Raw genomic sequence first — 26,446 nt, forward strand, 5'->3', positions numbered from 1 at the left:
AAGAGTCGCTGGTCAGGTTTTCAGTAAGGAATGGAACGCTAACTGGGCCAGGCACATCTATAATGGAAAAGTAAAGTATGTATTAAATGTTTAAATTTTAATTCATTCTTGTTCCTCCTTAGGTTGTCAGCCAGGGGCTGTCAGCAGTGGGAGTCGGGGGGGGGGGAGGCAGGGACAGTGTCTGGGCTCTGACAGTAACAGTGTCTCATCACTTCCAGGAAAAACCACAGAGTTTCTCGTGATTCCTAGACAAGCATGACATCACTTCAAGTTTTTCCGAGAAGTGACATAATGGTGTTTATGATTCTCCTGCTGCTGACACTGGCAACCATGCCTATCATACATATTCAAATCTTATGGCTTACCTAGCACATCAACAATAATAGTCTTCTTTCTTTCTCCACCTGCATTTTTGGCAAGAAGGGTGTAGACACCCTGGTGACTTCTTTTGCAGTTCTTTATGACCATGGAAGAACTAATAGCAGTTTCCTCAATAGTAGCCTCTGGTGGGAGAGCTCTGTCATCCCTACTCCAGGATATAGTTGGAGGTGGCTTTCCTGAGACGTAAGCTATGATACGGATCACGCCACCGGCATGAACGACAATTCGGTCTTTCACATGAGCATCCAGCTGAAGGTCAGGAGCAACTATGGAAATAAAGAATGGCTTTTATATACTTTCCCATTCTTTCACTCTTGTATATACACACCATATATGTATTTTGTCTGAAGGATACCTATTCTATCCTTTATTTCAATGACTTCAGTAACTTCCCCAGGCTCTCCGATACCAGCTGCATTGACCGCTCTCACTCTAAATCTGTAGAAGGCTCCTTCTTTTAATCCCGCTATAACGAACTTGGTTCCTCTTATTTCTTTATCTTTTGCCTGCAAGGAAAAAAAGACATTATGAGTCAACAAATGAAGTAAACCAAAGGCTGGATGTCCTAATGGCCTATTACAGAGAAATACAGGAGGGTTCAGTGCTTGGAACACATATGGATGGAGTTGTGAAAGTGAATGAGAATCACTGGAAGAACAATCTATCAAACAATAAAATATGAGAGGTGGCTCTGTTTGACTTTGATAAAACTAATTTTATGTCAGTTAGGTAGTTGTGTAGCCACTACAGCCCTTTTCACATGTTGAAGTGAACACACATACTTCCTGTCTGTATGTACATACACCTGTTTGTAAGAAAGAACAAATGCATATTCACTTTATGAATGAAACTGGGGACTGTTACCTGGAAAAATATGGGGTTTGTATCATATGTTCAGGTGCACATGAATTGACTGTAACATGAGAATTACTCAATGCACATACAAAGAACATTCAAGTATACACTGTACATAGATTGTATATATGTTCACTTTAACATGGGGACAGGGCTTGTATCTCCAGGTAAGGAAGCAGAAGTAAGGGAAGAATCTTATTTACATATTTATATTAAAATATTTATACCCTGTATTTAATCTTACAAAATATATTAAAACCCCAATACTCCCCTCCCCTCCCAAATGTCTGTGCTATACACGCTAGTAAAAGCCCTAATTAATAAAATGGCCTGTGAACAATTTCTAGAGACAGTGCCCCCCACCTGCACCTTCTTTGGGTGAAAGCTACTATAGAAAAGTGTAGGCTGCAGTTGATGCCAGGTGGGTTATCACAATTGGAAGAAAAGCCAGTAGGTGGCAACACAAGGACCATATTATTTGGCACATGGGGACATATGGGGAGTTCTTATGTTTTGTATTTAAAAAACTATTGTGTACAAATTTTGTTATTTGAAATGTGTCAAGGAACATCATCTGATGAAGTTTGTTCGTTAAAGATGTAATCTCTTTTACTGTTAATTGTTGTTTTTGTTCAGTTGCACAGTTGAGTCCGACTCTTCGTGACCTCATGGACCACATCACACCAGGCCCTCCTGTCTTCCGTCGTGCTCCGAAGTTTGCTTAATTTTATGTTTATTGCATTGATAACACTGTCTAACCACCTCATCCTTTGCCATTCTCTTCTTCTTTGACCTTCAATCTTTCCCAGCATCATGGTCTTCTCCAGTGAGTGCTCCTTTCTCATTTGGTGGCCAAAGTATTTGAGCTTCAGCTTCAGTATCTGGCCTTCCAGGGAACAGTCAGGGTTGATTTCTTTTAAGATTGACTGATTTGATCTCCTTGCAGTCCAAGGGACTCTCAAGAGTCTTCTCCAGCACCATAATTCAAAAGAATCTATTCTTCGGCGCTCGGCCTTCCTTATAGTCCAGCTCTTTCAGCCATACATTACTACTGGGAATACCATTGCTTTGACCATACAGACTTTTGTTGGCAGGGTGATGTCTCTACTTTTTATTATGCTGTCTAGGTTTGCCATCGCTTTCCTCCCAAGGAGCAGGCGTCTTTTAATTTCATGGCTGCAGTCTATTAACAGTCTATTACTGTTAATAGATTATCACTAATTTTAGAAAAGCTCTTGTTTATTCTTTTAAAGAGAGAATTTATCTCAAAATTCTGTAATATTGATGTTTTACAGTTTGCGCCATTATTTGAAATATGTAATACATTTGATAATACATGTGATTTTACTTGTTGTATGTAACAACTCATCATATTTGATAAACTTGATGAATCTATATTCTCCCCTACCCCTTTTTCCCTTCTGTATCCCACCTTTTTGAGAAATTTTTTTAATAAAGGAACATCATCTGAAAAACTTAAGCTCACATATTTCCATGGTACATAAGTACCCAATGTTTCTGAATTGCAAACCCACTCTAGACAATGAGATGAATTGTGCTTGAAATGATGTTTTTGAAAGTTAACGCCCAATATAAACAGTAACTGTGAAACTACAAATACTTATTTTTACTAACCCCTGAAGCTGGATAAAATCATTTGTTTTATTAATATTTCTACAAGAAGATATATTATAGTAGTTAGCAGCACTAGGACCTAGGGCAAGAACATAATGTGAACTCTCTCAAATCTAGTTTAATCTTCTTCCTCTTCAACATATCATGCCGCCTGGTCTGTCTCTTGTTGGATACAGTGATTTGGTGAAAACTAATTAATTACCTCTTCACTGTATCCAATCAACATTTTTTCCCCTTTAGCATGATGTGTCAAATAAAAAAGCTCAGTTTCGCCTACCTTCTCCCATTCTTCCTTCCCTTCCTCTTTATATTCAACAATGTAACCAGTAATTTTAGAACCGCCATCTTTTGCTGGTGGAGCCCATTCAAGATCAACAGATGATTTGGTCCAATCTGTAACTTTCGGAAATGGAGGACCAGGAGGAGCTGAAAAAACATCACCACACCATTTTGGCATAAGTATATTGTTTCCTTTTTACTTGGATGTTTTCACATTAAAAAAAATAATAAATCTGAAATATTTACCAATAGGGTCTCTTGCAGTTATTGGATCAGAGGGCATGCTTGGTGGCCCAACACCAGCTGCATTAATAGCATATACACGGAATTGATAATCTGAACCTTCAATGAGACCAGTCACTTTGTAAGAAACTCCCAATGTCATTGGTTTAACAGGATCCCGATTAACTCTTGTCCACCTCTTTCCAGTAGTTTCTTTGCGCTCCAGCCAATAACCTGTCACAGGCGACCCTCCATCATATTCTGGCTCCTCCCAATTGACAGTCATTGAGTCATGTGTGACACTGCTGACAGTTGGCTTGTCACAAATTCCAGGAACAGCTAGGAAAAAGGTACACAAAAGTGTTAGGCAAACTACTGAAAACTGCACTTCCTATTGTTTATTTGTATAAACTCGACTGTTTAATTGTATAACCCATTCTGTTCTACTGTGCATTCTCTGGCTGCAGCCACACTGGCAACTTGGTGTGGTATGGTAGTGCCTCTAATTGTACCGGTTTAAAGTGTCATGGGGTATATCATGCAGACAGCACACCCTTCTGTGGGTTACCCATGTGTCCATCCCGTGGTCAAGCATCCACATTACTGTAGCACCACGGAGTGTGCTGCCTGGTCATTTTTTAAAATGCAGATGGGTGTATATGCACCCATGTGCGCACATATGTGCTTATGTGCATGCATACGTGCTCTTGCACATGTGCATTCAATGCACATATAGGTAAAAACTAAAAAAAACCCCCACACCCCAGTGGTGGAAATGGATCTGCAGGTTCAGACATCCCTTCCAGGTTCCTTTTGCTGCAGGAGAGTTCAGATGGTGGAAAACCCAGAGGGAACCCCAAACAACCCATCAATACCGGACTTTCCCCGGTATCTGTTTATACCATTTCCATTGCATAACAGCATGGGTTGCCAATGTCTGCGCCAAGGGAGGCAGATGTTCTCATCTGATGTGGCCCGTTTATTCTGCTCAGGTAACACTACTATAGCACCACAAAATACCTGTGTGACTGCAGCCTCTGAGGGCATTTTCACACATGCTGAATAGTGTACTTCCAATCCACTTTTCAATGCACTTTAGCAACCGTTTTCAAGTGGATTTCCCCATTTTGCACAGTAAAATCCTGTTGCAAAGTGCATTGGAAGTGGATTGAATGTGCATTGTTCAGTGTGTGTGAAAGTAACCTTAGCAATGTATTTTCCAGTCTTTCAGTACAATTTAGCATGCAGCCTAATCCTTTCCTTTGGTGCAGATTTTGTGATGCACAATAATTTTGCAACAATCACTACAGCAGCACCTTATGTGAAGTAAGTAGGGCAGGGTTGTTCGTCTTTGTATTGCTTGCCTCTGTGAAGCCTTCCTACTCCCACGCTGCATGTCGTTTTTGGTGCAATATTTTTTACATTCTTGTGCTAAGGTACTCCTTTTTATCTTGAAAATCCCTTTTTGCAGGAATCCCGCACCGTATGCCAACTTTTGTCATGTGGCTATGGCTCCTACTGTTCCAGCAGTGGGACTGGGCTAGTTCTCTGCACAAGGAGTAAGGACTGGCCTGTGATTCCTGGGGGCCCCTTCCCACCCACTCACCCAAGTGTCTCACTACCTGCAGTGCCTGTTGACATTCCCCAAGAACAACTGACATTTGAAACAATTACACACGTACTGAAAAGATTTCTTGCTGTTTCAGGTTCGCTATCAAGTGGTTCCCCAGTGCCATATTTATTCTGTGCCATAATGCGGAAGATGTATTCATGGCCTTCCAGCAGTTTGGGTACAGTGAAGATGCATTCCTTAGGTTCATTGGTCACATGGACCCAGGACTTCCTGTTTGCTTCTCGTTTTTCAATAACATAGTTGGTTATCTTAGAGCCACCGTCGTCTTTAGGAGGGAGCCAAGACAATGTCATCTTATCAGCTGAAATGGATTCAAATTTAATGGGCCCTTCTGGTGGTCCAGGGCGACCTGAAAAATATATGTTACAAAATATTAATTGAAGTAAAAATATAGAATGATCTAAAATATTTAAAAATTGGGTTCCCAAAGCTAAGAGCTGCTAGTACTTACCGAGGACATTCAATCTCATCTCCTTTGAATCTGCTCCAAAATTATTGACAGCTGTTATTGTGAACAAGCCTGTATCCTTTCGGCGAGACTGCTGTATCAGTAAAGTGCAAGAGTCTTCACTCACAATCTTGTTGACGTGCTGATCATATAGCACTGGTGATTTCTCATCAGGCTTCTTCGGAGAAGCTTTATGCCATGTCAGCGTTGGGAAGGGCACACCCTTTATTTTGGCAATAATGTTAACATCTGTTCCTTCTTCTACCTCCATAAACTCTTTGAGCTCAATGGCTGGAGGACCTACATATTTTTTGGAAAACAAAACATTATGGTGCCTCTAAAAAACTTACAGCCGTCTAAATGTTGTAAACTATATTCTGAAATGCAATGGGTTAGATCCAGCAATCCACTCATACCAGGATCCAGCAATCCTTTCTGACCCTGGGAAAGTGATTCCCAGGGTCCTGGGACCCCTATACATCTGCACAGGGCTAGTTGGCTGCAGTCTGGGGTGGGGGGGGAGCAAGCAGAATTGCTCCCTCTTGCCTCTTTCATCAGTGAAGTTTTGTTGATGGAAGAGGCAGTTCTGTTGATGATAGAGGTAGGATGGGTAATTTAGCCCCCTTCCCCCACCTTGCTATCAACCTACACAGCTATTACTCCATGCAGGTCCCATGACCCTGGGAATCAACTTTTCTGGGGCCAGAAGTGGTTGCAGGGGAAAGGGGAAAGTGAGGAAGATCCATAACTGCCAGCACCTTCTGCTGACAGATCACTGGATCCAACCCAATATTTTTGCAGTACTTACACGTCTGATCTTTGACAATGATTGGCCCAACAGTAGCTGATGGTCTGCTTGGACCTGCTTCATTGACTGCTTTCACTCTGAATTCATATTCTCCACCTTCTTTGAGATCTTCTACTGTAAACTTTGTTTCTTCCACATCACGTCTGTTGCACTGTCGCCAGGTTTCTTTTCCTTCACCAGTACGATCCCAGGTAAGGCATTCAATATTATAATGCGTCACAGGAGCGCCACCATCATTCTTGGGAGGTTTCCATGACAAGCTTACTGTGCTCTTAGTCACAATACCTATCTTGAGTTTGATAGGTGGATCGGGAGGTTCTTTAAAAAGTAAGTAAAACAGAATAAGTATCACTGAATATTTTTAGTATCATTAGTCAACCCATATGTTTTACTTGGATTTAACTCACGGATTGGATCCCTTGCTGTGGTCCTCTGAATGGTATCTGCTGGGGGTCCAACGCCAAAGCGATTCTCTGCTCGTACACGGAAGAAATATTGTTGTCCTGCTATGAGGTCAGGAATGACAGTCGATGTGCCCCCACAGTTTGGATTAACTTTCGTCCAAGCTTTCCCTTCAACTGTTCTTTTCTCAATGATATAGTTTTTGATTCTGTCTCCACCATCATTGTCTGGCATTTTCCATGAGAGTTTACAGCTGCCTCTTGTTATATCGCTCACCTTCAGGTCCTTTGGTGGTCCGGGAACATCTGTTCAAACAACATGAAATAGTTATTACACAGCTAAGTTTACATCATAATTTTAATAGAATTAAATGTTTCAAATTTAAGATTCACATGTCTTACCAAGGACATTCACTCGGACATTTAGAGTTTTCTGTCCTGCTTTGTTCTTTGCTGTAATACTGTATTTCCCAGAGTGACCTCTGTTGCATACAGGGATATTAACTACCGAAGTAGTGTCGGTTGATTCCACCTGCATGTAGGAAATTAAAAATAAACTTATTCAGATATAAATATGTTTTTAAAATCTCTTGAAAATCAATTTCAAAAAGATGGCAGTGCTAAAACAAATGAATCAAAATATAAGCTATTGATTACCGTAGCATCTTCAGGTACGTTATGAACTGCATCCTTTAAACAAAGGAGAAAAAAGTAAATATAAGAGCTACTGAAATGAAATTAGGTAAGAGATTTCAAATAAGCAATTGCTTTTTAACTGACCTTTACGGCTTTCTTTGCTTCGCCTTCAAACTCCCAGGATGTTTTGGGGACTGGGCGGCCCTTGATAACTGCTGGAATTCTGATGGGTGTGCCGGAACGGCAAGACAGGAAGTCTTGTGCTCCAATATCAAGAAAGATTTCTGGCTCCTCTGCAAGGCATAAACAATAAAATCAGAATTCAACCAGTTGATCACATCACTCCTCTAAACTGTGCACTGTTTTCATGGAGATATGCAAAAGTATCTCAATAGCAGCAGCATATTCCTACAATAATCCTGTCACAAGAGAAGTACCGTAATTCACAAGCGAGTATTATTTTTTATGTATTGCTAAAGTTGCACTTTCTTCTAGAGACCTAGACTGTCTCTGTATCACTAGCCTTGGCATTCCAACTCCAGTCATGATAACTGTTTGTACAGATTTAGATATTTACAGCAGTGTGGATCCAAAAGCAAAATCGAAAAAAACCAAGAACACAGGACAACTCAAGTAATACCATTTACCAGGACCACCCTAATGGCACATAACAGTGAGCAAACACTTTTCACCAGGCCAGCTTGTAAATTTATTTGCAAAATAAATTTAAAAAAATTAAGAGGAAGGAAAAAAAAAAGACTTTCAAGTCATGATTTTAAGACCTAGCCATGTCAGGTCTTACTGCTGACAGGCAAAACAGATTGGAAAAGGCCTCGTTTTAAGTTACTGCAGGCTAGAGGCCACAAAACACAAGAGGTAATACATCAATTAAATTGTATAAACAGTTTCCAATCTAATTTCCCTCTAGAACAGGAGAAAAGAGGAAGAGTCCAGTACCACCTTAAAGACTAACAACATTTGTGGCAGGGTATGAGCTTTCGTGAGTCACTGCTCACTTCTTCAGATACCTGAAGATACCTGAAGAAGTGAGCAGTGACTCACGAAAGCTCCTACCCTGCCACAAATTTTGTTAGCCTTTAAGGTGCTACTGGACTCTGTTGTTTTTTTACTGCTATCTCCCATTTTAAGGCCACTTCCGCACTGTCATGTTTGTCACTCGTCTGTCCCTATTGCTTCAGGGGTTCCCTCCCCCAATGTGTTTTGCTTTCTCTAATAGTCCCAGAGGGAGCAAAACACATATGGAAAAGTGGGGGGGGGCACACCCAAAGCAATAGGGAAAAACGAGTGACAAAAGTGACAGTGCAGATCTATTCTAGAACACTTATACTTCACACTTTACTGTGTGCTCAAAGATACCAGATGCTGATAGTTCCTTCTTTCATCTCTGCTAAATTATAAGAACATAAGAGAAGCCAATGTTGGATCAGGCCAATGGCCATCTAGACCAACACTCTGTCACACAGTGGCCAAAAATACCAGGTGCCATCAGGAGGTCCAGCAGTGGGGCCAGGACACTAGATTATCTAGTTCTTTGGCTCTGCTTATTGTGACAATTGCGCCATCAGACTAATTATATGTCCCCAATGAATAAAGACCGCTCTGTACTATACAGTACTCATGTGGTGGCCTGTGACTTCTGCATTTCAGTCTTTTCACCCTTTGATCTCTTCACGTGTGTATATTCTAGTGAAAAGAATGTTACAGTTAAGTGCCAATTCTCATTCCAAGAGTCCTCACCTTGAATTTCCTTGCATGGGATTTCGGAAGTTGCAAGACTTGGCTCGGATTCCCCAGCAGCATTCACAGCCTTTACTCGGAATCGGTATTTCCTGAGTTCCTTTAGGTTAGGTACAACACATTCACAGGTGGGGAACAGCTTGTCTGGTTCATTCACACTCTTCCAATCTGTACTACCTTCTTCTTGCATTTCAACAATGTATCCTTTAATCGGGCTGCCACCATCTTTCTGTGGAGGTTTCCACGCGAGAGAGATTGTTGACTTGGTTCTGTCTGTGACATCTGGACATGATGGTGCTCCAGGAGGAACTAAGGAGTAAATGTAAAACATTTCAACCTCAGTGTTTTGCCCTCACCACCCCACTACAACATTCCATAAGCATTCTAATGCGTGTATGGTGCTCTTGCATGGGCCTTCTGCACCGAAGTAAATAAAAAACTTATAGTCATATGTCTTTTATATTGTTAACAATATGCCACAGACCAAAGAAGACTTGCTATAGAGTATGACGATATTTACTTTTGCAATGCAAAACTGTAAATATTGAAACCCAAATGCTGAGCTTCTGCTGAAATCACAGGATCCCTCCTGGAAGGAGGCTAAAACATATTAAGTAAAAGTGGCACATTCTACCTCTTGAGTTATTCATTGAGTTATTCACCATCCATAAAGTTTATATTACTTACAGACGGGATCTGCTGCTTCAACAAGGTCTGATGGCTCACTGGGAGGACCGATTCCTGCAATATTTATTGCCATCGCTCTGAATTGGTATTTAACACCTTCAATCAAACGCAGTACAGTGAATTCCAGTCCTTTCACTGCTGGCTTTGTTACTGGAGCCCTGCTGACACGTGACCAATAGACACCTCCTTCTTCTTTCTTCTCCAGCCAATAGCCAGTAATTGGGGCACCGCCATTGTCCAGGGGAGGTGTCCACGTCACCACCATTGATGACCTGGTAACGTCTGTGAACTTTGGTTTTCCAGGTGGTCCAGGAAGGCCATACGGATCCTTGATGACCACTTTCTCTGAAAGACACTCATCGCTTGTTCCATATTTGTTTACAGCCCTAACTCTAAATTGATATTCACCATTTGTGATAAGTTTATAGACCTGTAAAACAAAACAAAAATGAATTACGCTGAAATAATCAGTTTCAAATTTGAATCCCCCCCTGATCAAGGTCCACAAGGCGGGAAACATAGAAAACATTTAAACAATTTAAGCAATTAACAGTGCAGCTCAAACACTGTTCTTTCCCACAATAATTCAATTAAAAACACATAAACAAACAACACTAGAAGGAGGGCCAATAACTGGCATTGGGGATATGCCAGATGAAACAAAAAAGTCTAATAGAGGGAGACAGACGAATCTGCTTGGGGAGGGAGTTCCAAAGTCTTGGTGCCATGACGGAGAAGGCCCTTTCTCGGGTCACCACCCGTCCAGCTTCAGATAGTGGGGGCAACCAAAATAGAAGCTCCAAGAATGACCAGAAGGAATGGGAAGGTTTGTACGGGAGAAGGCGGTCATTAAGGTATGTTGCTCCCAGGCCGTACAAGGCTTTAAAGGTCAATACTAGAACTCTGAATTGAGCTTAGAAGCAAATTGGAAGCCAGTGTAGATGGAACAAGTGATAGGGTTCCTATGACCCACTTTACTCACGGCCCACTCCACTTTACTCACAGCCCACTTTACTCACGGCCCACTCTGACTGCAGTATTCTGTACCTACTGTAGCTTCAGGACAGTCATCAAGGGCAGCCCCACATACAATACATTGCAGTAATCTAATTGCATGCCTTTGGATAATTAATGCTATTGTTTGGTGACATAGTGGTTAGAAAGTCAGACTACGATCTGGGAGACCCAGGTTTGACTCCCCTCTCTGTCATGGAAGCTTGCAGGGTGGCCTTGGGCCAGTCATTCCCTCAGTCCATTATATGGGCTTGTTGCTGTGGCAATAAAATATAGGGGTGGGGAGAATAATGTTGTAAGCTGCTTTCGGTCCCCACTGGGGAGAAATGTGAGGTACAACTAACTAACTAACCAACAATTATTCATTGAAAGATCATGCAATTTTAAGCTAGTAGGGGGGAAAGCATGGAAACTTTACCCCAAATCGCCTGTCAACAACAGTGCTGGATACTTCCTCCCAGTCAGATTTCTTCCTGCTTGCATCACGTTTCTCAATAATGTAGTGAGTAATTTCGCTGCCGCCATTATCAAGCGGAGCATCCCAGGTCAGTTGGCAAGATTCCGCTTTGATGTCAGAAACCACAAGGTTTCTTGGAGGAGAAGGACGATCTAAATAAAAACAATTTCAACGTAACGTGAGGATCGAAGCAAAAACAAACCGAAACAGCTAACTCCTGCTGTCATTTATAAAGTAAGCCGCAGACTCACCATATACTTCAAGATGAACGTTGCGGAATGCTGTGCCAAGACGATTGGAAGCTGTAACAGTGTAAGTGCCTCTATCACCTCTACCTGCCACAGGTAAGCTGAGTTCCGTTTTTGCCTCAGTCCTAGATACCTCCTTTTTGGTTATTTTAAGCGCATCTGACGTTTTATCGATAACAACCTCATTTTTCGACCATTCAATCTTTGGCATTGGAAGACCTGTCACGTCTGCTGGCATGTTAACTGGCTGCCCTGCCATTACTTTGATGGTATCTCCCCTAACAGACAGACGTAATGTCACCGTGGGAGGCTCTGAAAAAGAAAAATCAGTAGAGAAGCAATTAACGATTCACTGTCAAAAAGGCAGTATAATCTAATCTAGCTGTATCTGAAGAAGTGAGCAGTGACTCTGTATCTGAAGACGTGAGCAGAGGTCCATCAGTGGCTATTAGCCACAAGGTATTGATAGGGACTCTGGGACAAGTGATGATCTGTCTTCTTGGTGCTTGGGGGGGGGTCAACAGTGGGAGGGCTTCTAATGTCCTGGCCCCACTGGTGGATCTCCTGATGGCACTTGGTATTTCTGGCCACTGTGTGACACAGAGTGTTGGGCTGGATGGGCCTTTGGCCTGATCCAACATTGGCGTCTCTTATGTTCTTATGACTCATGAGAGCTCAAAGGCTGCCACATATTTTGTTAGTCTTTAAGGTGCTACTGGACTCTTGCTCTTTTCTGCTGCTATGGACAGATCAACACGGCTACCCATCTTGAGCTATCTTCATGGAAGGCACCACATTTAACCGTACAGAACCATTCAGAATGGAAATCCATCGACCTTGTGAATATTACCCCTCTGCATATTGCACCTAAATCCAATCACGCCTGCTATTGTCATTCACCTGCTGTTGTCATTTGCCTGCTAATGTCATTCGGCATCTGAAATCACTCTACTTTCCAATAAATAGGACTGATGGACTCCCCTCCTAGCTGTAGCTGAAGAACTGAGCTGTGACTCATGAAAGCTCATACCCTGCCACATATTATGTTAGTTTTTAAGGTACTACTGGACTTCCTGCTCTTTTCTACTGCTAACTGCCAGTGTTACAGAAAGATAATTGGATGCCTTTCTGTTAACAGCCCCTCACCTTCATCATCCTGGATAACTACATTGAGTGGCAGGGAAGGTTCACTTTCTCCAATCTCATTGACGGCCTTGACACGGAACTCATACATATGCAGCTCAGCAAGATCTTCAACAACAAGTGATGTCTTGGGGCAGAGTCTCTTATTGACTCTTTCGAAATCGGGTGAGTCATGTCTTCTTTTGTCAACAATGTAGCCAATGATGGGGCTGCCCCCATCGTTGCGGGGAGGCTTCCAGTCAAGGGTAACACTCGATTTCGTTCTCTCAGTGTACATGAATCTTTCAGGTGATGTCGGAGGACCTGTTGTGATGAGAAAGGCCTTTAAGTGACATAAACACTCCTTGACAATTACTTTTTTTCCTGATCATTCAGCAATTGCACAGGTGAAGAAGGCAATAATACCAAACCATCATTTCATTTATATGGGTTTTTAAACCCTACCCTATCCAAGAGGCTCAGGGCATGCAGCGATAAGTTAATCAAAAAGTGCAGTCCCCCGCCAGAAAACACCCCGCAGATTTTTAATGACCCCCTGTTTCTTCAGCTCTTAACATGAAATATCCACCTCGATCGCAAAGTATTGTGCTAAGGCTCAGGGCGGCTAACAACATATATAAAAATACATTAAAATTCCATTAAAACTGTCAATCAATATAAAATCATACAACTTATATTACATTCTATATGAATTCTAACATCGATTTTTAGGGCTCTCATAAAACAAAAGGAATATTACATGTTACAGGGCTCTTTTTGTAGAAAAAGCCCAGCAGGAACTCATTAGCAAAATAGGCCACACCCAACAGCAGAAACCCATTAGCATATTAGGCCACACCCCTGACAGCACAGCTCATTAGCATAATAGGCCGCACCCCCATGTTACCAGAAGTGTGGTCATCCAGCCACACCCACCTTTTGCTTCTTATTCTGTTTACCTTGTTTGTTGTCAAAACCCAGGGTTTTTTTGTAGCAGGAACTCCTTTGCATGTTAGGCCACACCCCCCTAATGTATCCAATCCTAATGAGTTTCTGCTGTTGGGTATGGCCTATTATGCTAATGAGTTCCTGCTGGGTGTGGCCAACTTGGGAGCCAGCCAGAACTCCGTTCCTGTGCGTTCCTGCTCAAAAATAGCCCTGCATGTTCATTCTCTGCAAAATGAGAAGCATTGTTTCAACAGTCAATCTTTGCCTCTACTTGCACGATAACCGTTTGCAGCCTCCATTGTCAATTATCCGCACATTCTGATTCCTCGTGGCCACGACACCCTCCTTATAGTCATGCAGGTCTAGGCCTTCATAACCTTATGTACAATATGTCCATTTGAAACGTCGGATCATTTAAAACAGAGATGTCGGACTCATTTGTTATGAGGGCCAGATCTGACACAAATGTCACTTTGTCGGGCCGGGCAATGTGTGCCATACAATGTAATGCCAGGTACTGGAGATATAAACTTAATATAAAGGATAGCAGCTGGAGAGCTCCAAGTTGCAAGGCCCCATGGGGGGTGCAAAGGAAAACCCATATGGGCAGGCTGGAGAGCCAGCAGTGCAACACTGGGCAGATGCTCCCACACTGCTTGACTGCTGCAGACAAGGTTGTTCCCCCATGCTGAAGCCACAATCAGATTGGCTCCACTCACTTCCCCCTGAGCAGTCTCCTGTTCCCTCCCTTTTACTAGATGCTTGCAGGCCGGATAAGAGCCCTGGATGGGCCGGTTCCAGCCCCCGGGCCTTATGTTTGACACCGCTGATTTAAGAGACCTGGACATCCCTTGGGCCTTGTACAGCGTGCTGCTGCAGTTGCCGTCTCATCCTTCTCTTTTGCATGAAGCTTTCAAGAGTCAAACTCTTGGAAGCTAGCCCTGACCTGGGTAGCCCAGGCAAGCCCGATCTCATCAGATCTCGGAAGCTAAGCAGGGCCAACCCTGGAAAGTAATCGGAAGGGAGACCTCCAAGGAATACCAGGGCTCGGGACGCAGAGGCAGGCAAATATCAAGCCACCTCTCTGAAAAACGTCCAAACCCCCAGTAGGTGTCACCAGAAGTCAGCCATGACTTCCAGGCATGTACGCGTGCATGCACGCACGCACACACACACACAAATACAAAAAAGAAGAAAGAAAGCTTATAACCTAGAAATCTTGCTGGTCTTTAAGGCGCTACTAGAATCAAGTCTTCCTCTTCTACAGCAGAGCAACATGACTACCTTTCTGAAGATACATCAAGGTTCAGTATAATACTACTTTGTACCTGAACTTACTTTTTCCTCCTGTCTCTTTGGGCCATGCCACCTGTGCTGTGTCTGACCTTAGTCCTTAAGACCACTAGCAACCATGACAATCACAGTGCTGGCTTGTGGATATCAGGCACTGGGAATCAGTGATGTTCATGTAGGAGAACTATATCCTGCTTTCTGTCGTACGTAGGGCACACAAGGTGGCAGAAAGATCCTCTCTCCAAAATCGTTTCATATCAAGAAAACAACTTTACCTTTGGGGTCAACAGCAACGATAGGTCCCAGTTCAACAGGTGGACCAGGGCCAAACTTGTTCTTGGCGAATACACGGAACTTGTATTCTTGTCCTTCAACAAGGCCCGTGATATCACACTTCGATCTGTCTGTGTCGACAGCCAGTCGCCATGTGTGCATCTTGGCATCTTTTCTTTCCACGAGGAAGCCCGTCAGATCACTTCCTCCATCATCTTTGGGATCATCCCAATTAAGTAGACACATTTTCCTATTCACCACTACAGGGTGTAGGTCAGTCACTGGTCCAGGAACATCTGAAAAAAGAAGCCGTGACGCATACATAAAAAGCACAAATATCTTTTCTATTCATTTTGCTGCTTGTAGTACTTCTTACCGAATATTTCTGCCCTAGTTGCAGCAAATTTAGAACCACTGTCATTTGTTGCAGTGATCACGTATCTTCCATGATCTTTTCTGAGTGCGTTCTTGATAATCAATTCAGATGAGGTGCCGACATTTTCAATCATGACCCGTTCTTTGTCAATTTCCCCATCCTCTAAAGTCCAGACGATTGTAGGTGCAGGGCTTCAGGTGACTATAGCAGCAATGCGAGTTTGACCTGCCAGTATCTGAATACCTGCTCTGACAGAAATATCCAGTTCAACAGTGGGAGGCTCTGTATACAAAAAAAAGAGAGAGATCTTAATCAAGTTTATGATCCTGTGATCTATTTCACATCAGGCTTCACTTTAAATTTTACATTATCTCCGTACCTTGAGGTTCTGAAACTGTGACAGGTTCCGTTTGTCCAGGAGGTCCTTCCCCAGCGATGTTTACGGCAGTAACACGAAGTCTGTAATCAGCACCTTCCCTAATTCCTTTAACTATATAACTTCGGACCTTAATAGCCTTGTCCATGCAGCGCGACCATTCATTGGTGCCCACCAGTTGCTTGTAGACAAAGTATCCAGTGATGTCACTACCTCCATTGTATAGTGGAGGATCCCATTCTAGATCAATAGATGTTGAACTTGTGTCAAGAACTCTTGGAACAGGTGGACCAGGAGGCGCTTAAAGAAGAAAAAGAAACATGTAAATAAAAATTAATAGATTTTTAAAACTACCCTAGTCACACTCATTGACAACACTGCCAATTAAACTTACATATTGGGTCTTGTGCAGTTTTAGGATCTGACGGGGGGCTGAATTTGCCGGGGCCAGCTGCATTTTCGGCACAAACTCTGAAAATATAAGTTAGCCCTTCCAAAAGTCCATCAACTCTTGTTTCCAAGGCATTCACATGTTCTTTATTCACACGAGCCCAGTGAGTTCCGTTGATTTCACGTTTTTCAATCCAGTATCCCAAAATGGGACTACCATTGTCTTTGGGTTCATTCCATTTAACCAACATACTGTTGCTGCTGGGTTCAACCACTTCAGGTTTATCAGGTGCATCCGGAGGATCTATTTTTTAAAAGAGAGAGGAGGGGGGTAAATTTTTAGCAGATCATTCTAAACTGTATGCACCATGTTATCTTTGTGCTTTCCCCAGTGGAACAAGCGATGGGGCAGTGGTTGTGATGCATTTACACAGAAAAAAAATGTCATAAAAGGGTTGAACACAAACACCCCAGTGCCTCTGGGGCAATCCAGTTAGGAGCCTCCATGCAGAAACTGAAAACAATGTTAGGAGATCAGATCATGGAACTCTTGTATAATGTATAGTTTGGATCTCAGGAAGCATGGGCGCAGTGTAACATAGTTCATTACATGCCAATATTTTGCCTGTTTAAGACTTTACCATGCTTGCCATTGGTATAGAGCAGAAGCGGGAAACATAGACATGGACACAGACACAGGAAGTATGAATCACTTTTCTCTTTCCGCTTTGTATGCATCAATTTATTTGCACCAGTGGGGCACTTTCAAAATCCATCTTGCAGGGCAATCCTAACCCCTTTCTAAATCCATAGACTTCAACTGAATTTGAAGAGCGTAACACTGTTTAGAATTGCACTGTTAGCTTACAATTGCACTGTTAGCCTATTAAGATCTTTCTAACTCAACATACTCACATATGAAGGGTACAGTTCCCATCTACTTCAAACAAATACCTTGTCCGAGGTGGCCGAAGGAGATAGGAGACGACACAACATACAAGCTTGATGTGGCAAATCTTACAGCCGTTTGGGTTTGATGGACTAAGGGTCTGATTAGATGAGATGTTAAGCACGAGTTAGGTTGGGGAAACCCCAGCTTAAGTTGCTTTTAGTGTTTGACTGCATTCACCTTCAAAATACCATGAGTGTGTGTGTGTGTATGTGTGTAGGAAACGGGCTCCTGAGCACACATGCAGTGGCAAGAGAGGCTTCATCCTTTCCCCCCTTTCACCGTGTGCACTTTTGCAAGCAGAGGAGGGCTGTGGGAGGTGAGCTGTTTCTCTTACTGCTGGTTCCATGTCTGTCTCCTAGGTAGACATGTGGAACAGCATTAAGACAAACACCCCCCACCACAGCCCCCTTCTGCTGCAGAAGCACACTGGGTGGATAGGAAAGAACAGTGAAGCCTCTGTCATGGCTGCACACATGCTCTGGGGGTCACTTCCCCCTTCACATGAGGGTGGTCTAGGGTTGCCAGACCCCTGGTCCAGCCAGGGATCCCGATTTACTTGACTTCTGCCCGGTGCTGGCCAGCAGGCTGGTGGGGGATGTCGCATAGAGTTTTTGCTTTTAAACCAGAGCATTGCCGTGAGTTGTCCCTGGTGTGATGACATCACGGATGACATCACATTGGGGAAGTCACACTGTGATGTCCCTCCCGGATTGCTCCCTCCCACCCCCCTCAACCCAATTTGCATTTAACATCTGGTCTAGCCATTGTGTTATTGAGCATGCTGCACTCACATTTAACAATGAGTTCTAGCTGCCCCACTGCATCTTTTCTAAAGGATTTTTAAAAATTGGATTAATTTATAGAATTATAGTTTTAAAATGAAGAAGAAGAAGAAAAAGAAGAAGAGGAGGAGGAGGAGGAGGAGATTGGATTTATACCCCGCCCTTCACTACCCAAAGGAGTCTCAGAGTGGCATACAATCTCCTTTCCCTTCCCCTCCCCACAACAGACACCCTGTGAGGGAGGTGGGGCTGAGAGAGCTCTCTCAAGAACTGCTCCTGAGAGAACAGCTCTGATAGCACTATGGCTTGCCCAAGGTCATCCAGGAGCTGGAAGTGGAGGAGCGGAGAATCCACCTGGTCCACGCACTTAACCACTACACCAAACTGGCTCTCACACCAAATTAAAGCTGTACATGAGTGTAAGTTTATATGTAGAACAACACTTACTGAATGGATCTTGAGCTACAACAGGTTTTGAAACACACGGCGGTCCAACCCCTACTCGGTTCTCGGCTTTCACACGGAAGAGGTATTCTTTCCCTTCAATCAGTTTCGGCACAATATATTTGCAGTGCCTCAGTGTCGAAGTGATGGTAACCCAGCCAATTTCAGCTTTTGAGTTGTCTTTCCTTTCCAGGACATAGTTCAATATTTCGCTTCCGCCATCATCAAGAGGAGGTTCCCACTTGCAACTAATGGAGGTTTTCCTAACTTCTTCGAAAACTAAGTCGACTGGTGGTCCAGGAACATCTGTATTTAAAATTTAAAAGAACAATGAGCACTGCTTTGAACATCTCAGATCTAAGATTTTGAAGGAAAAAGATACCTCACGTCTTTACTCGTACCTAACACGTTGACTTCACAGGAAGCTTTTGCAACACCATGATCATTTTGAACGTGAATCGTATAGGTGCCATGGTCTGCTCGGAGCGAGTCCCGAACTGATATGAAAGACACCCCTTGTTTGCTGTTGTCAATAGTCAAACGTTCTGTCAGGGACAAGTGGAAAGGCACATCTTCTTCAACTTCACCTTTCTTCTTCCTAGTAACTTTGGTGACTCTCTTCTTAATTTCTTCTGGTTTAATAATCTCATCATTCCATAACCAGCTGATAGCTGGATATGGTGACCCAGAAACATGTGCTTCAAGTGGAATATCAGAACCTTGCTTCACCTCAAGACCACCTTGTAGACTAGCGCTGAGGTAGACTTTTGGAGCCTCTGTAATTACAAAATAGAGTAATGTTGCATTTGAAATTATAGCAACACTTATTAAAAACTCATTGGCGGGAGAGAAAAAATAAGGAAAACATACCAGTGGGATCCACGGTTTTCACCGGAGGAGTAGCCCGAGAAGGTTCACTGACACCTGCAGCATTCTCTGCACGGACACGGAACTGGTATTCTTTGCCTTCGTCAAGACCTTTCACAGTGTAGGTCAACACAGGAACCAAAAAGTCATTGCATCTCTCCCACTTGTCATCTCCCTTAGCAATCTTCTCTAGAACATAGCCCATAATTTTGCATCCTCCATCATACAATGGTGGCTTCCATGTCAACGTTACTGACTTAGATGTTGGATTGTGAACCTCAGGGTCAACGGGTGGGTCTGGACGCTCTGTATGTTGAAAATTAAAAGGACAGCACATAAATAGAAGGCATGGAGAAGCTACTGACCACTCTGAGTTTGCCTAGTGACATGAAAACTTACGCTTTGGATCTTCTGCAATCACCGGGTTTCTCAGTTCAAGGTATTCACCTCCTCCGATTTTATTGACAGCTTTAACACGGAAGTAGTATTCACCATTTGGTATAAGGTCCTTTACGTTCCAGGCCAGCTTGTTCTCACCGGACATCACTGGTGTATATGTTCTTCTACCAGCTTCTCTCCGTTCCAGCACATAATGCAATATGGGAGTATTGCCATCAAATTCAGGTGGTTCCCACGTAATTTTGCATGAGCTCTTAGTCACCTCACTTGCCTTAATGTTTTTGCATGGTCCAGGCAGGCCTATTTGAATAGCAGTATAGAAGCACATAGCATTTAACTAAGCAAGCAACGAGAAGCCTGCTAAACTGTTTTAATAGAAATATTGGATTGCAACCAACCCCTTTTTGTACAAGTGAAATAGCATTCCACCTGTGCTACTTGGGGAGCTAGTAGACTTCCACCAGTTCCCCCCCTTTGCACTCCTCGCCACTATGGTGCATCCCACCCCATTCAAGAGTGCATGCGCAGAATGCTGCAGCACGAAAGGAAAGGTAGCAAAGAATTATTCCATGAGTGAAACTCTGATCACAAGTTTCATATAGTCTTGTCTATGTGTGCATAAATTACTTGAACAATAAACTGGCAATGTGTATAAAATTGTCAGTTCCAAAAACACTGGCTGATAACAACTTCCACAATTAAATTATTAGTTTGTTATTACTGCCACTGGGATATCCATTACAGATATTGTCATTGGTTATGTATCTATCAAGTAGCCAAGGAATGAAAACCTTGCCACTTGCTCACCATTATAAACCTAATTAGTAAGTCTGCTAAGACAGAGAGATAAATTACCTATTACTTTGACGTTGACTGAACCAGTTGTCGAACCCAATTTGTTCTCCAAGGTGATTGTATAAACACCAGCATCGGCATGCACAGCGTTCGTGACTTCCAGCAAGGCAGAGGTGTAGTCACTCTTCATTGTTGTCCTGTCACCTACTTTAAGCTCCTTCCCATCTTTGTGCCATGAAATGGTTGGAGAAGGAACAGCTCTGAATGGAGCATCGATACGTAATTTCTCACCTTCAACGACAACAAGGTCTTGAGTCTTTAGATCGACAGTTGGATTACCTGTAAGAAAGCCCGGAAAAAGAGTTTCAGTCAGATCGTCAAGGTCATTTTTGCCATCGTCATTTAGTTTATGATTGCTTTAAACAGTAAAATACTCACAATCTGGATCTTTGGCCACAACGTTTTCTGATATGTCTGATGGATCGCTAGCTCCTATAGCGTTGACTGCTCTGACTCTCAGAACATACTCCTTGTCAGGAACAATGCCTTCCTCTGCTTTGTACTTCAAGTCTTTGATCGGTCGGGAATTTACTCTCATCCATTTTTCGGTCCCTGCTTCACAGAGTTCAATGTTGTAGCCAATGATAGGACTACCTCCGTTTTTCTCTGGAGGTTTCCACGAAATTGAAATGTGATTTCTGCTCGCATCTGTCACATGCAAGTCCAGAGGAGGTGAAGGAGGGCCTGCCACAATAGAAAAGATGTACATGATTTTCTGCTCTGAATAACATGTTGTCCTAACGTTTCATTCATTAAAATTAGCTCCGTGACTCACTCGTCGGATCTTCAATTGCAAGGATATCAGTTGGTTCACTAGGATGGCCGCATCCGGCCTCATTCTCAGCACGGACTTGGAACTGCACTTCTGTGCCTTCAATGACATCGGTTACTCGGTATTGACAGTCAGGTCCAGCTGTTTTCCCAGCTTTCACCCAGCGTGTGCCCAGCTTCTCCTTCTTTTCAATAACGTATCTATAGCAAGAAGAGATGTTATCAGGGGCATGCGAACAACTGCATGGCAAAATCAATTAGAGAAAATAAAGCTGGAATAAAGCACATCAATGATTTATGTAACAAAAACATTAGTTGTATAATAAACATTGGGGTGTATCCAACTTCCATCGACTCTGTAGAGTAAGACTTTCCCATTTCCTCCCTACTACTGTAGCCTTCAGAGCCTCCTAGGGATTTTGTTCTTTGGGGTCAGTGGAATCACCGAAAAAGCCTCACGGTCAAAGGGGGGGGTCTGCAGTGGCAGGAGGAATCAATGGAAACTGCTGCCCTCCCTTCCAAAGACTTAAAGGCAGGGCTTTTTTGGGGGTGGGGAACACACCGGAACAGAGTTTCAGAACCTCTTTGACAATTTTTTAAAAAAATGTTTAAAAGCTCATGAGTTTTCAGTATACAGATTGAACACTTCATTTCTCTTTTGAGAGTTCTGGCACCTCTTAAAAAAAAAAGACCTGCTTAAAGGCACTTAAAACTGCATAGTCAGGTACATGCCATTTAAATTATATAACAAATGTATCCTTCCTCCCCGCCGTGTGCTGCTTCATTTGCAGTGTACACAGTTGCATTTGTGGAGGAGATGAATGCACACATTGGCCAGTACAGGAGACTGACTGGGATTACCTTTTAGTTTTACAAGCATTTCACAAGTGTTAATTGCCCTCCCATACCCCACAATGAAGACATGAGAATAACTTTATTAGGAGCTTATCTGAAGCAACAAAACTGTTTTGATCCTTGTTTTCCAAATCTCACCGTGTGTGTGTGTGTGTGCATGCGTGCTGTTGTTTCCAACTTATGGCGATCTATGAATTAACGACCTCCAAAATCTCATTAAATTGCAATGCCTCAGTGTCAACGTGACAATAAATTGCTGCTTTGGAGATCAATTCTCCAAAGGTTTTGGATGCTGACCAATTTCACCCTTGTTCAAAGCTCAGCACAGCTGATGGCCATGCTGTACCTTTTACTGTCTATGTATCAATTGATGTGCCAAGAGGTACCTCCCCCAGGTTGTTTGGCCTCAGAAGATGCATGGGTGGGGGAGCAAAATTCCTTTAATTGTTTGGTTCATCCTCCCTAGCAGATAAAAGTAATTCTTACGAAACCTTTTAAAAAAATTCTCTGGTATTCAAAAGTCAACTGGTTTCATTTCCTGTACTGTGCACTCCCTTTTTAGATGATTTCTCTTGCTGTAGGTTTCTAGTCCAATTTACCCCTAAATGCTTATCTTCACCCACCTTCTTCTAATGATTCAGCCTTGGCTTGAATCCCCATCCATTGATTTAAGAGTCTTAGGACTGATTCTGAGCCTTGAGAAGGTGGAACAAGGAGTTTGGCATTGGGAAGCTTTGTATTCATTACATTTCTCCGCGACTTTTCCTTGTTCCTCAAAGCAGCAAATTGGAACAATATCTCAATGGTCTACTTTTATTTATAGATTGTTTGGATTTTATGTTCTTTACCCCCCACACATTGCTTTTAGTCATCTAAGGATAAACTGTGCAGTCCGTTCACAACTGACTCATTGGCAACCCTATGGAGTTCCACCTGATGGGGTTTTCAAGGCAAGAGATGAGCAGAGGGGGGTTTGCCATTGCCTTCCTTTTCACAGCAGCCCCGGTCTTCCAAGGTGGTCTCCCATCCAAGTACTGACCCTGCTTAGCTTCTGAGCTCTGATTAAATCAGGCAAGTCTGGGCTATTAGGCCTGCTAGTCATCTAGTGCTAGCCAAAGACATATTTTAAAAAATTATGTGCATGGCACATACAGACAAGCTCTAATACTATTATTAACATTATTACCACCACCACCACCATTACTATTACTACCTTCGAATTGGTCTGCCGCCATCATTCTTAGGTGGCTCCCATTTTAGGTCGACATGTCTCTTAGTCACTTCAACTGGTGTAAGTGCATAGGGTGCTCCGGGGGTAGCTAAAAAAAATATTGATATTAGGAAAATGTGAGAACCCCAAATCTAGTCTTCTGACACTAAATTGTTCTGAAACTGTACATGGACCACTTACTGAAGGTGTCTTTAGCAAGGACAGAGTCCTCAATTTCACAGTAGTCACTCTGCCCTACTGCATTTTCTGCTGCCACGCGAAATACATATAGAGACCCTTCTGTCAGTGGTGTCACTGTGTATTTGGTGTCCTTTACGGTGGTGTCTACTGTTTGCCAGCCTTTCCGTCGTACGTCTCTCTTTTCCACAATGTAATTTGTAATAGGGGAGCCACCATCACGTTCTGGCACTGTCCATTTGAGGTCTGCAGTGTTTTTAGTGATATTAATGACCTCAAGCCAACGAGGTGGTGAAGGTGGATCTGTAAAAAACATTAAAGGAAAATAGCTGTAGCTAATTGGAACTTCACAGATTATTCACATACATCCAGCCACTCACCGACTCTGCAGAGCGGGACTGTCCTGTTTCCACATACTACTGCACCATACTGAGCCACCCATCCAAGTTTTGTCCCCTGAGGTCAGCAGACCCCCCAGAATCAACATTGGGGGCAAAATGGGTATCTGCTTGAGGTGTGTGTGTGAACTGGCAAAAATTGCCATCCTGTCTTCCACCAATAGAAATGCTGTTCTGTTGGAAGAACTGGCAGAACGGCACGGTGTGCTTTTCCCCTTGCTGGCTCCCCTCCTCTTCCCTCTCCCCTGGGCCAGGCTCAGGCCCCATCATAGCCCCACCTGGGAAGAAGTGGGCCAAGTTTTCCTGCCATTTCCGCCGCCCGACCCCTAAACTACCTGCACAGCCCATCCTGCCTTGCAGGACATGGCCAGCTATGCTCACCACCCTTGCTGGCTCTCCCCACCTGCGCAGGACCACAAATGGGACCCATGGGTGAGTCAGGGTCCCAGCTAGTCGGAGCCATGCCATGAAGAAAGCAGGGGGGGGAAAAGTTCTTAAAACAATGGTTCAAGGGGTATCATGATGCACACAATACATGTGAATGCTCCCATTGAATTCCAAACGTTCTCTTTGTCTCTGATGTTCTGTTCTGAAGTGCTACTTACTCAGTCTCTCTTTGCATAGCACAGGATCACTGGGTTCACTGGGTTCACTCTCTCCAACCTTGTTCACAGCTCTGACACGGAAGGAGTACTCTTGTTTTTCCATAAGTCCTTTGAGGAAGTATTCAGTCGTGGGAATTCCGTCAGCTACTCTCACCCACTCATCTGTGCCAGTCTTTAACAACTCAATGACATATGACTCAATCTTGGCACCACCGTCATGTTCTGGCTTTGTCCACTGCAGGAAACACGAGGTCTTGCCGACATCTTTCACAGTTGGCTTTCCAGGAGGCCATGGGGGATCTAGACACGAATTGATAATTTAGTTTCAAATGTCATCATTGTATCTTGTATGAAGGTATTAAATCAAACCATGAATAATGTTTTTTCATACCAATGGGATCCTTCACCAAGATGGGCTCAGTCTCTTTGCTTGGTTTTCCTGGCCCAGCAAGATTTTCTGCTAAGACACGGAACTTGTACTTCTTCTTGTTTGTAAGACCTTTCACCCTAATAATGACGATGCATGAAATATATATTTAATATGAAAATACCAATTTGTACTAAAATCAGACATATCAACAGAAGCGTAAATCCCAGAGATGTTAGCTAATATCTCCCCTCCTTGGAATACCAGCAGTTGGGAGGTGGGGCAGGCTTTATCCAGCCACCTCTCTGAATATCCTCTAGGCCCCCAGTAAGGGTCAGTCACCAGAGGTCACCGTGACTTCCAGGTGCGCACACAGTCAGTCACCAGAGGTCGCCATGACTTCCAGGTGCACACACACATGCACATATGAAAAATACAACCCCCTCCCAATGTACAGTAACCTTATTCTATTAGCAGCATTTGTGCAGGGTTACACACAGTGCTTGGAATGGATATTCCCAAAGGGTAGTTGTGGACCCAAACCATGGGATGAAAGATAATTATTTAAAGTTATTACAGGGCACCAGTTATTATTTATTCTGACCATAAAGTATAAAAATAAGAATGTGCTGTCAAGTCACAAGTGACTTATGGTGACCCCCTCCATGGGTATTCCAGGCAAGGAGTGGTTTGCCATTGCCTTCCTGTGCATACCATCCCCATTCTTCCTTGGTGATCTCCCGTCCAAGTACTGATCACGGCCAACCCTGCTTAGCTCTGGAGTTCTGACCAGCCCAGGCAAAGCTGGACTATAAAGTGGAATCAGGACAATATAAAAATTACCTATTCATTTTTTTAAAAAAACCCTGAATATTTTATATTTAATTTTCTTTTGAATCTATTGATCTATCTACAAATTAAACAGAGAATTAGACTTACTTGAATGTTGTATCTTTAACTGGAATTTTATGGCATCGTACCCATTTACCACTCTCAGGGTCAAATCGTTCAACCCAGTAGCCAGTGATAGGGCTGCCACCATCTTCATCTGGTTCAGCCCATGTTAACGTTACAGAATCTTTAGTGACCTCAACTGGCTGGACTCGAGTTGGAGGACCCGGTGGATCTGAACAATGAAGCAGAATCGAAAAGTAACATTCACATATTTTAGAAATGAAAATTAATACATTTGCTGTTTTGTGCAAATATAAATGAGCCTCTTGTCTGTGGAACTTGCCAGTTGTCATAAAATAGCTTCCATTTGGTGGCTGCCTTTCTGTGACTGTTGTTCCACTTTTATTTAGATTCTTTAGGCCACTCTTTCTACAAGCACCCCAAGGTGGCATATATGGTCCCCTGCCCCCAAAGTCATCTAGCGAGCCTCTTGTCTGTGGAACTTGCCAGTTCTCATAAAATAGCTTCCACTTGGTGGCTGCCTTTCTGTGACTGTTGCTCCACTTTTATTTAGATTCTTAAAGCCACTCTTTCTACAAGCACCCCAAG

General features: G+C 43.1%; 1 protein-coding gene across 1 annotated transcript in view; it reads right to left on the bottom strand.

The window, feature by feature from the left end:
- Positions 1-26,446, bottom strand: part of TTN (titin) — a 343,112-nt gene that overhangs the window by 76,543 nt on the left and 240,123 nt on the right. The window contains 33 exon segments of the mRNA XM_015413748.1: positions 1-57; positions 366-647; positions 737-887; positions 3,149-3,297; positions 3,397-3,711; positions 5,055-5,354; positions 5,457-5,753; positions 6,262-6,579; positions 6,669-6,968; positions 7,065-7,194; positions 7,320-7,352; positions 7,443-7,591; positions 9,057-9,365; positions 9,744-10,173; positions 11,176-11,366; positions 11,466-11,774; positions 12,609-12,908; positions 15,101-15,394; positions 15,475-15,756; positions 15,854-16,150; positions 16,245-16,544; positions 18,422-18,724; positions 18,820-19,194; positions 19,289-19,591; positions 19,685-19,984; positions 20,540-20,818; positions 20,918-21,223; positions 21,315-21,511; positions 23,379-23,484; positions 23,577-23,876; positions 24,577-24,876; positions 24,968-25,083; positions 25,883-26,069. Of these exon segments, the coding sequence (XP_015269234.1) occupies positions 1-57; positions 366-647; positions 737-887; positions 3,149-3,297; positions 3,397-3,711; positions 5,055-5,354; positions 5,457-5,753; positions 6,262-6,579; positions 6,669-6,968; positions 7,065-7,194; positions 7,320-7,352; positions 7,443-7,591; positions 9,057-9,365; positions 9,744-10,173; positions 11,176-11,366; positions 11,466-11,774; positions 12,609-12,908; positions 15,101-15,394; positions 15,475-15,756; positions 15,854-16,150; positions 16,245-16,544; positions 18,422-18,724; positions 18,820-19,194; positions 19,289-19,591; positions 19,685-19,984; positions 20,540-20,818; positions 20,918-21,223; positions 21,315-21,511; positions 23,379-23,484; positions 23,577-23,876; positions 24,577-24,876; positions 24,968-25,083; positions 25,883-26,069 (8,265 nt within the window).

Source organism: Gekko japonicus, unplaced genomic scaffold (assembly GCF_001447785.1).
Source record: "Gekko japonicus isolate JY-2015 unplaced genomic scaffold, Gekko_japonicus_V1.1 scaffold743, whole genome shotgun sequence".
Taxonomy (NCBI): domain Eukaryota; kingdom Metazoa; phylum Chordata; class Lepidosauria; order Squamata; family Gekkonidae; genus Gekko; species Gekko japonicus.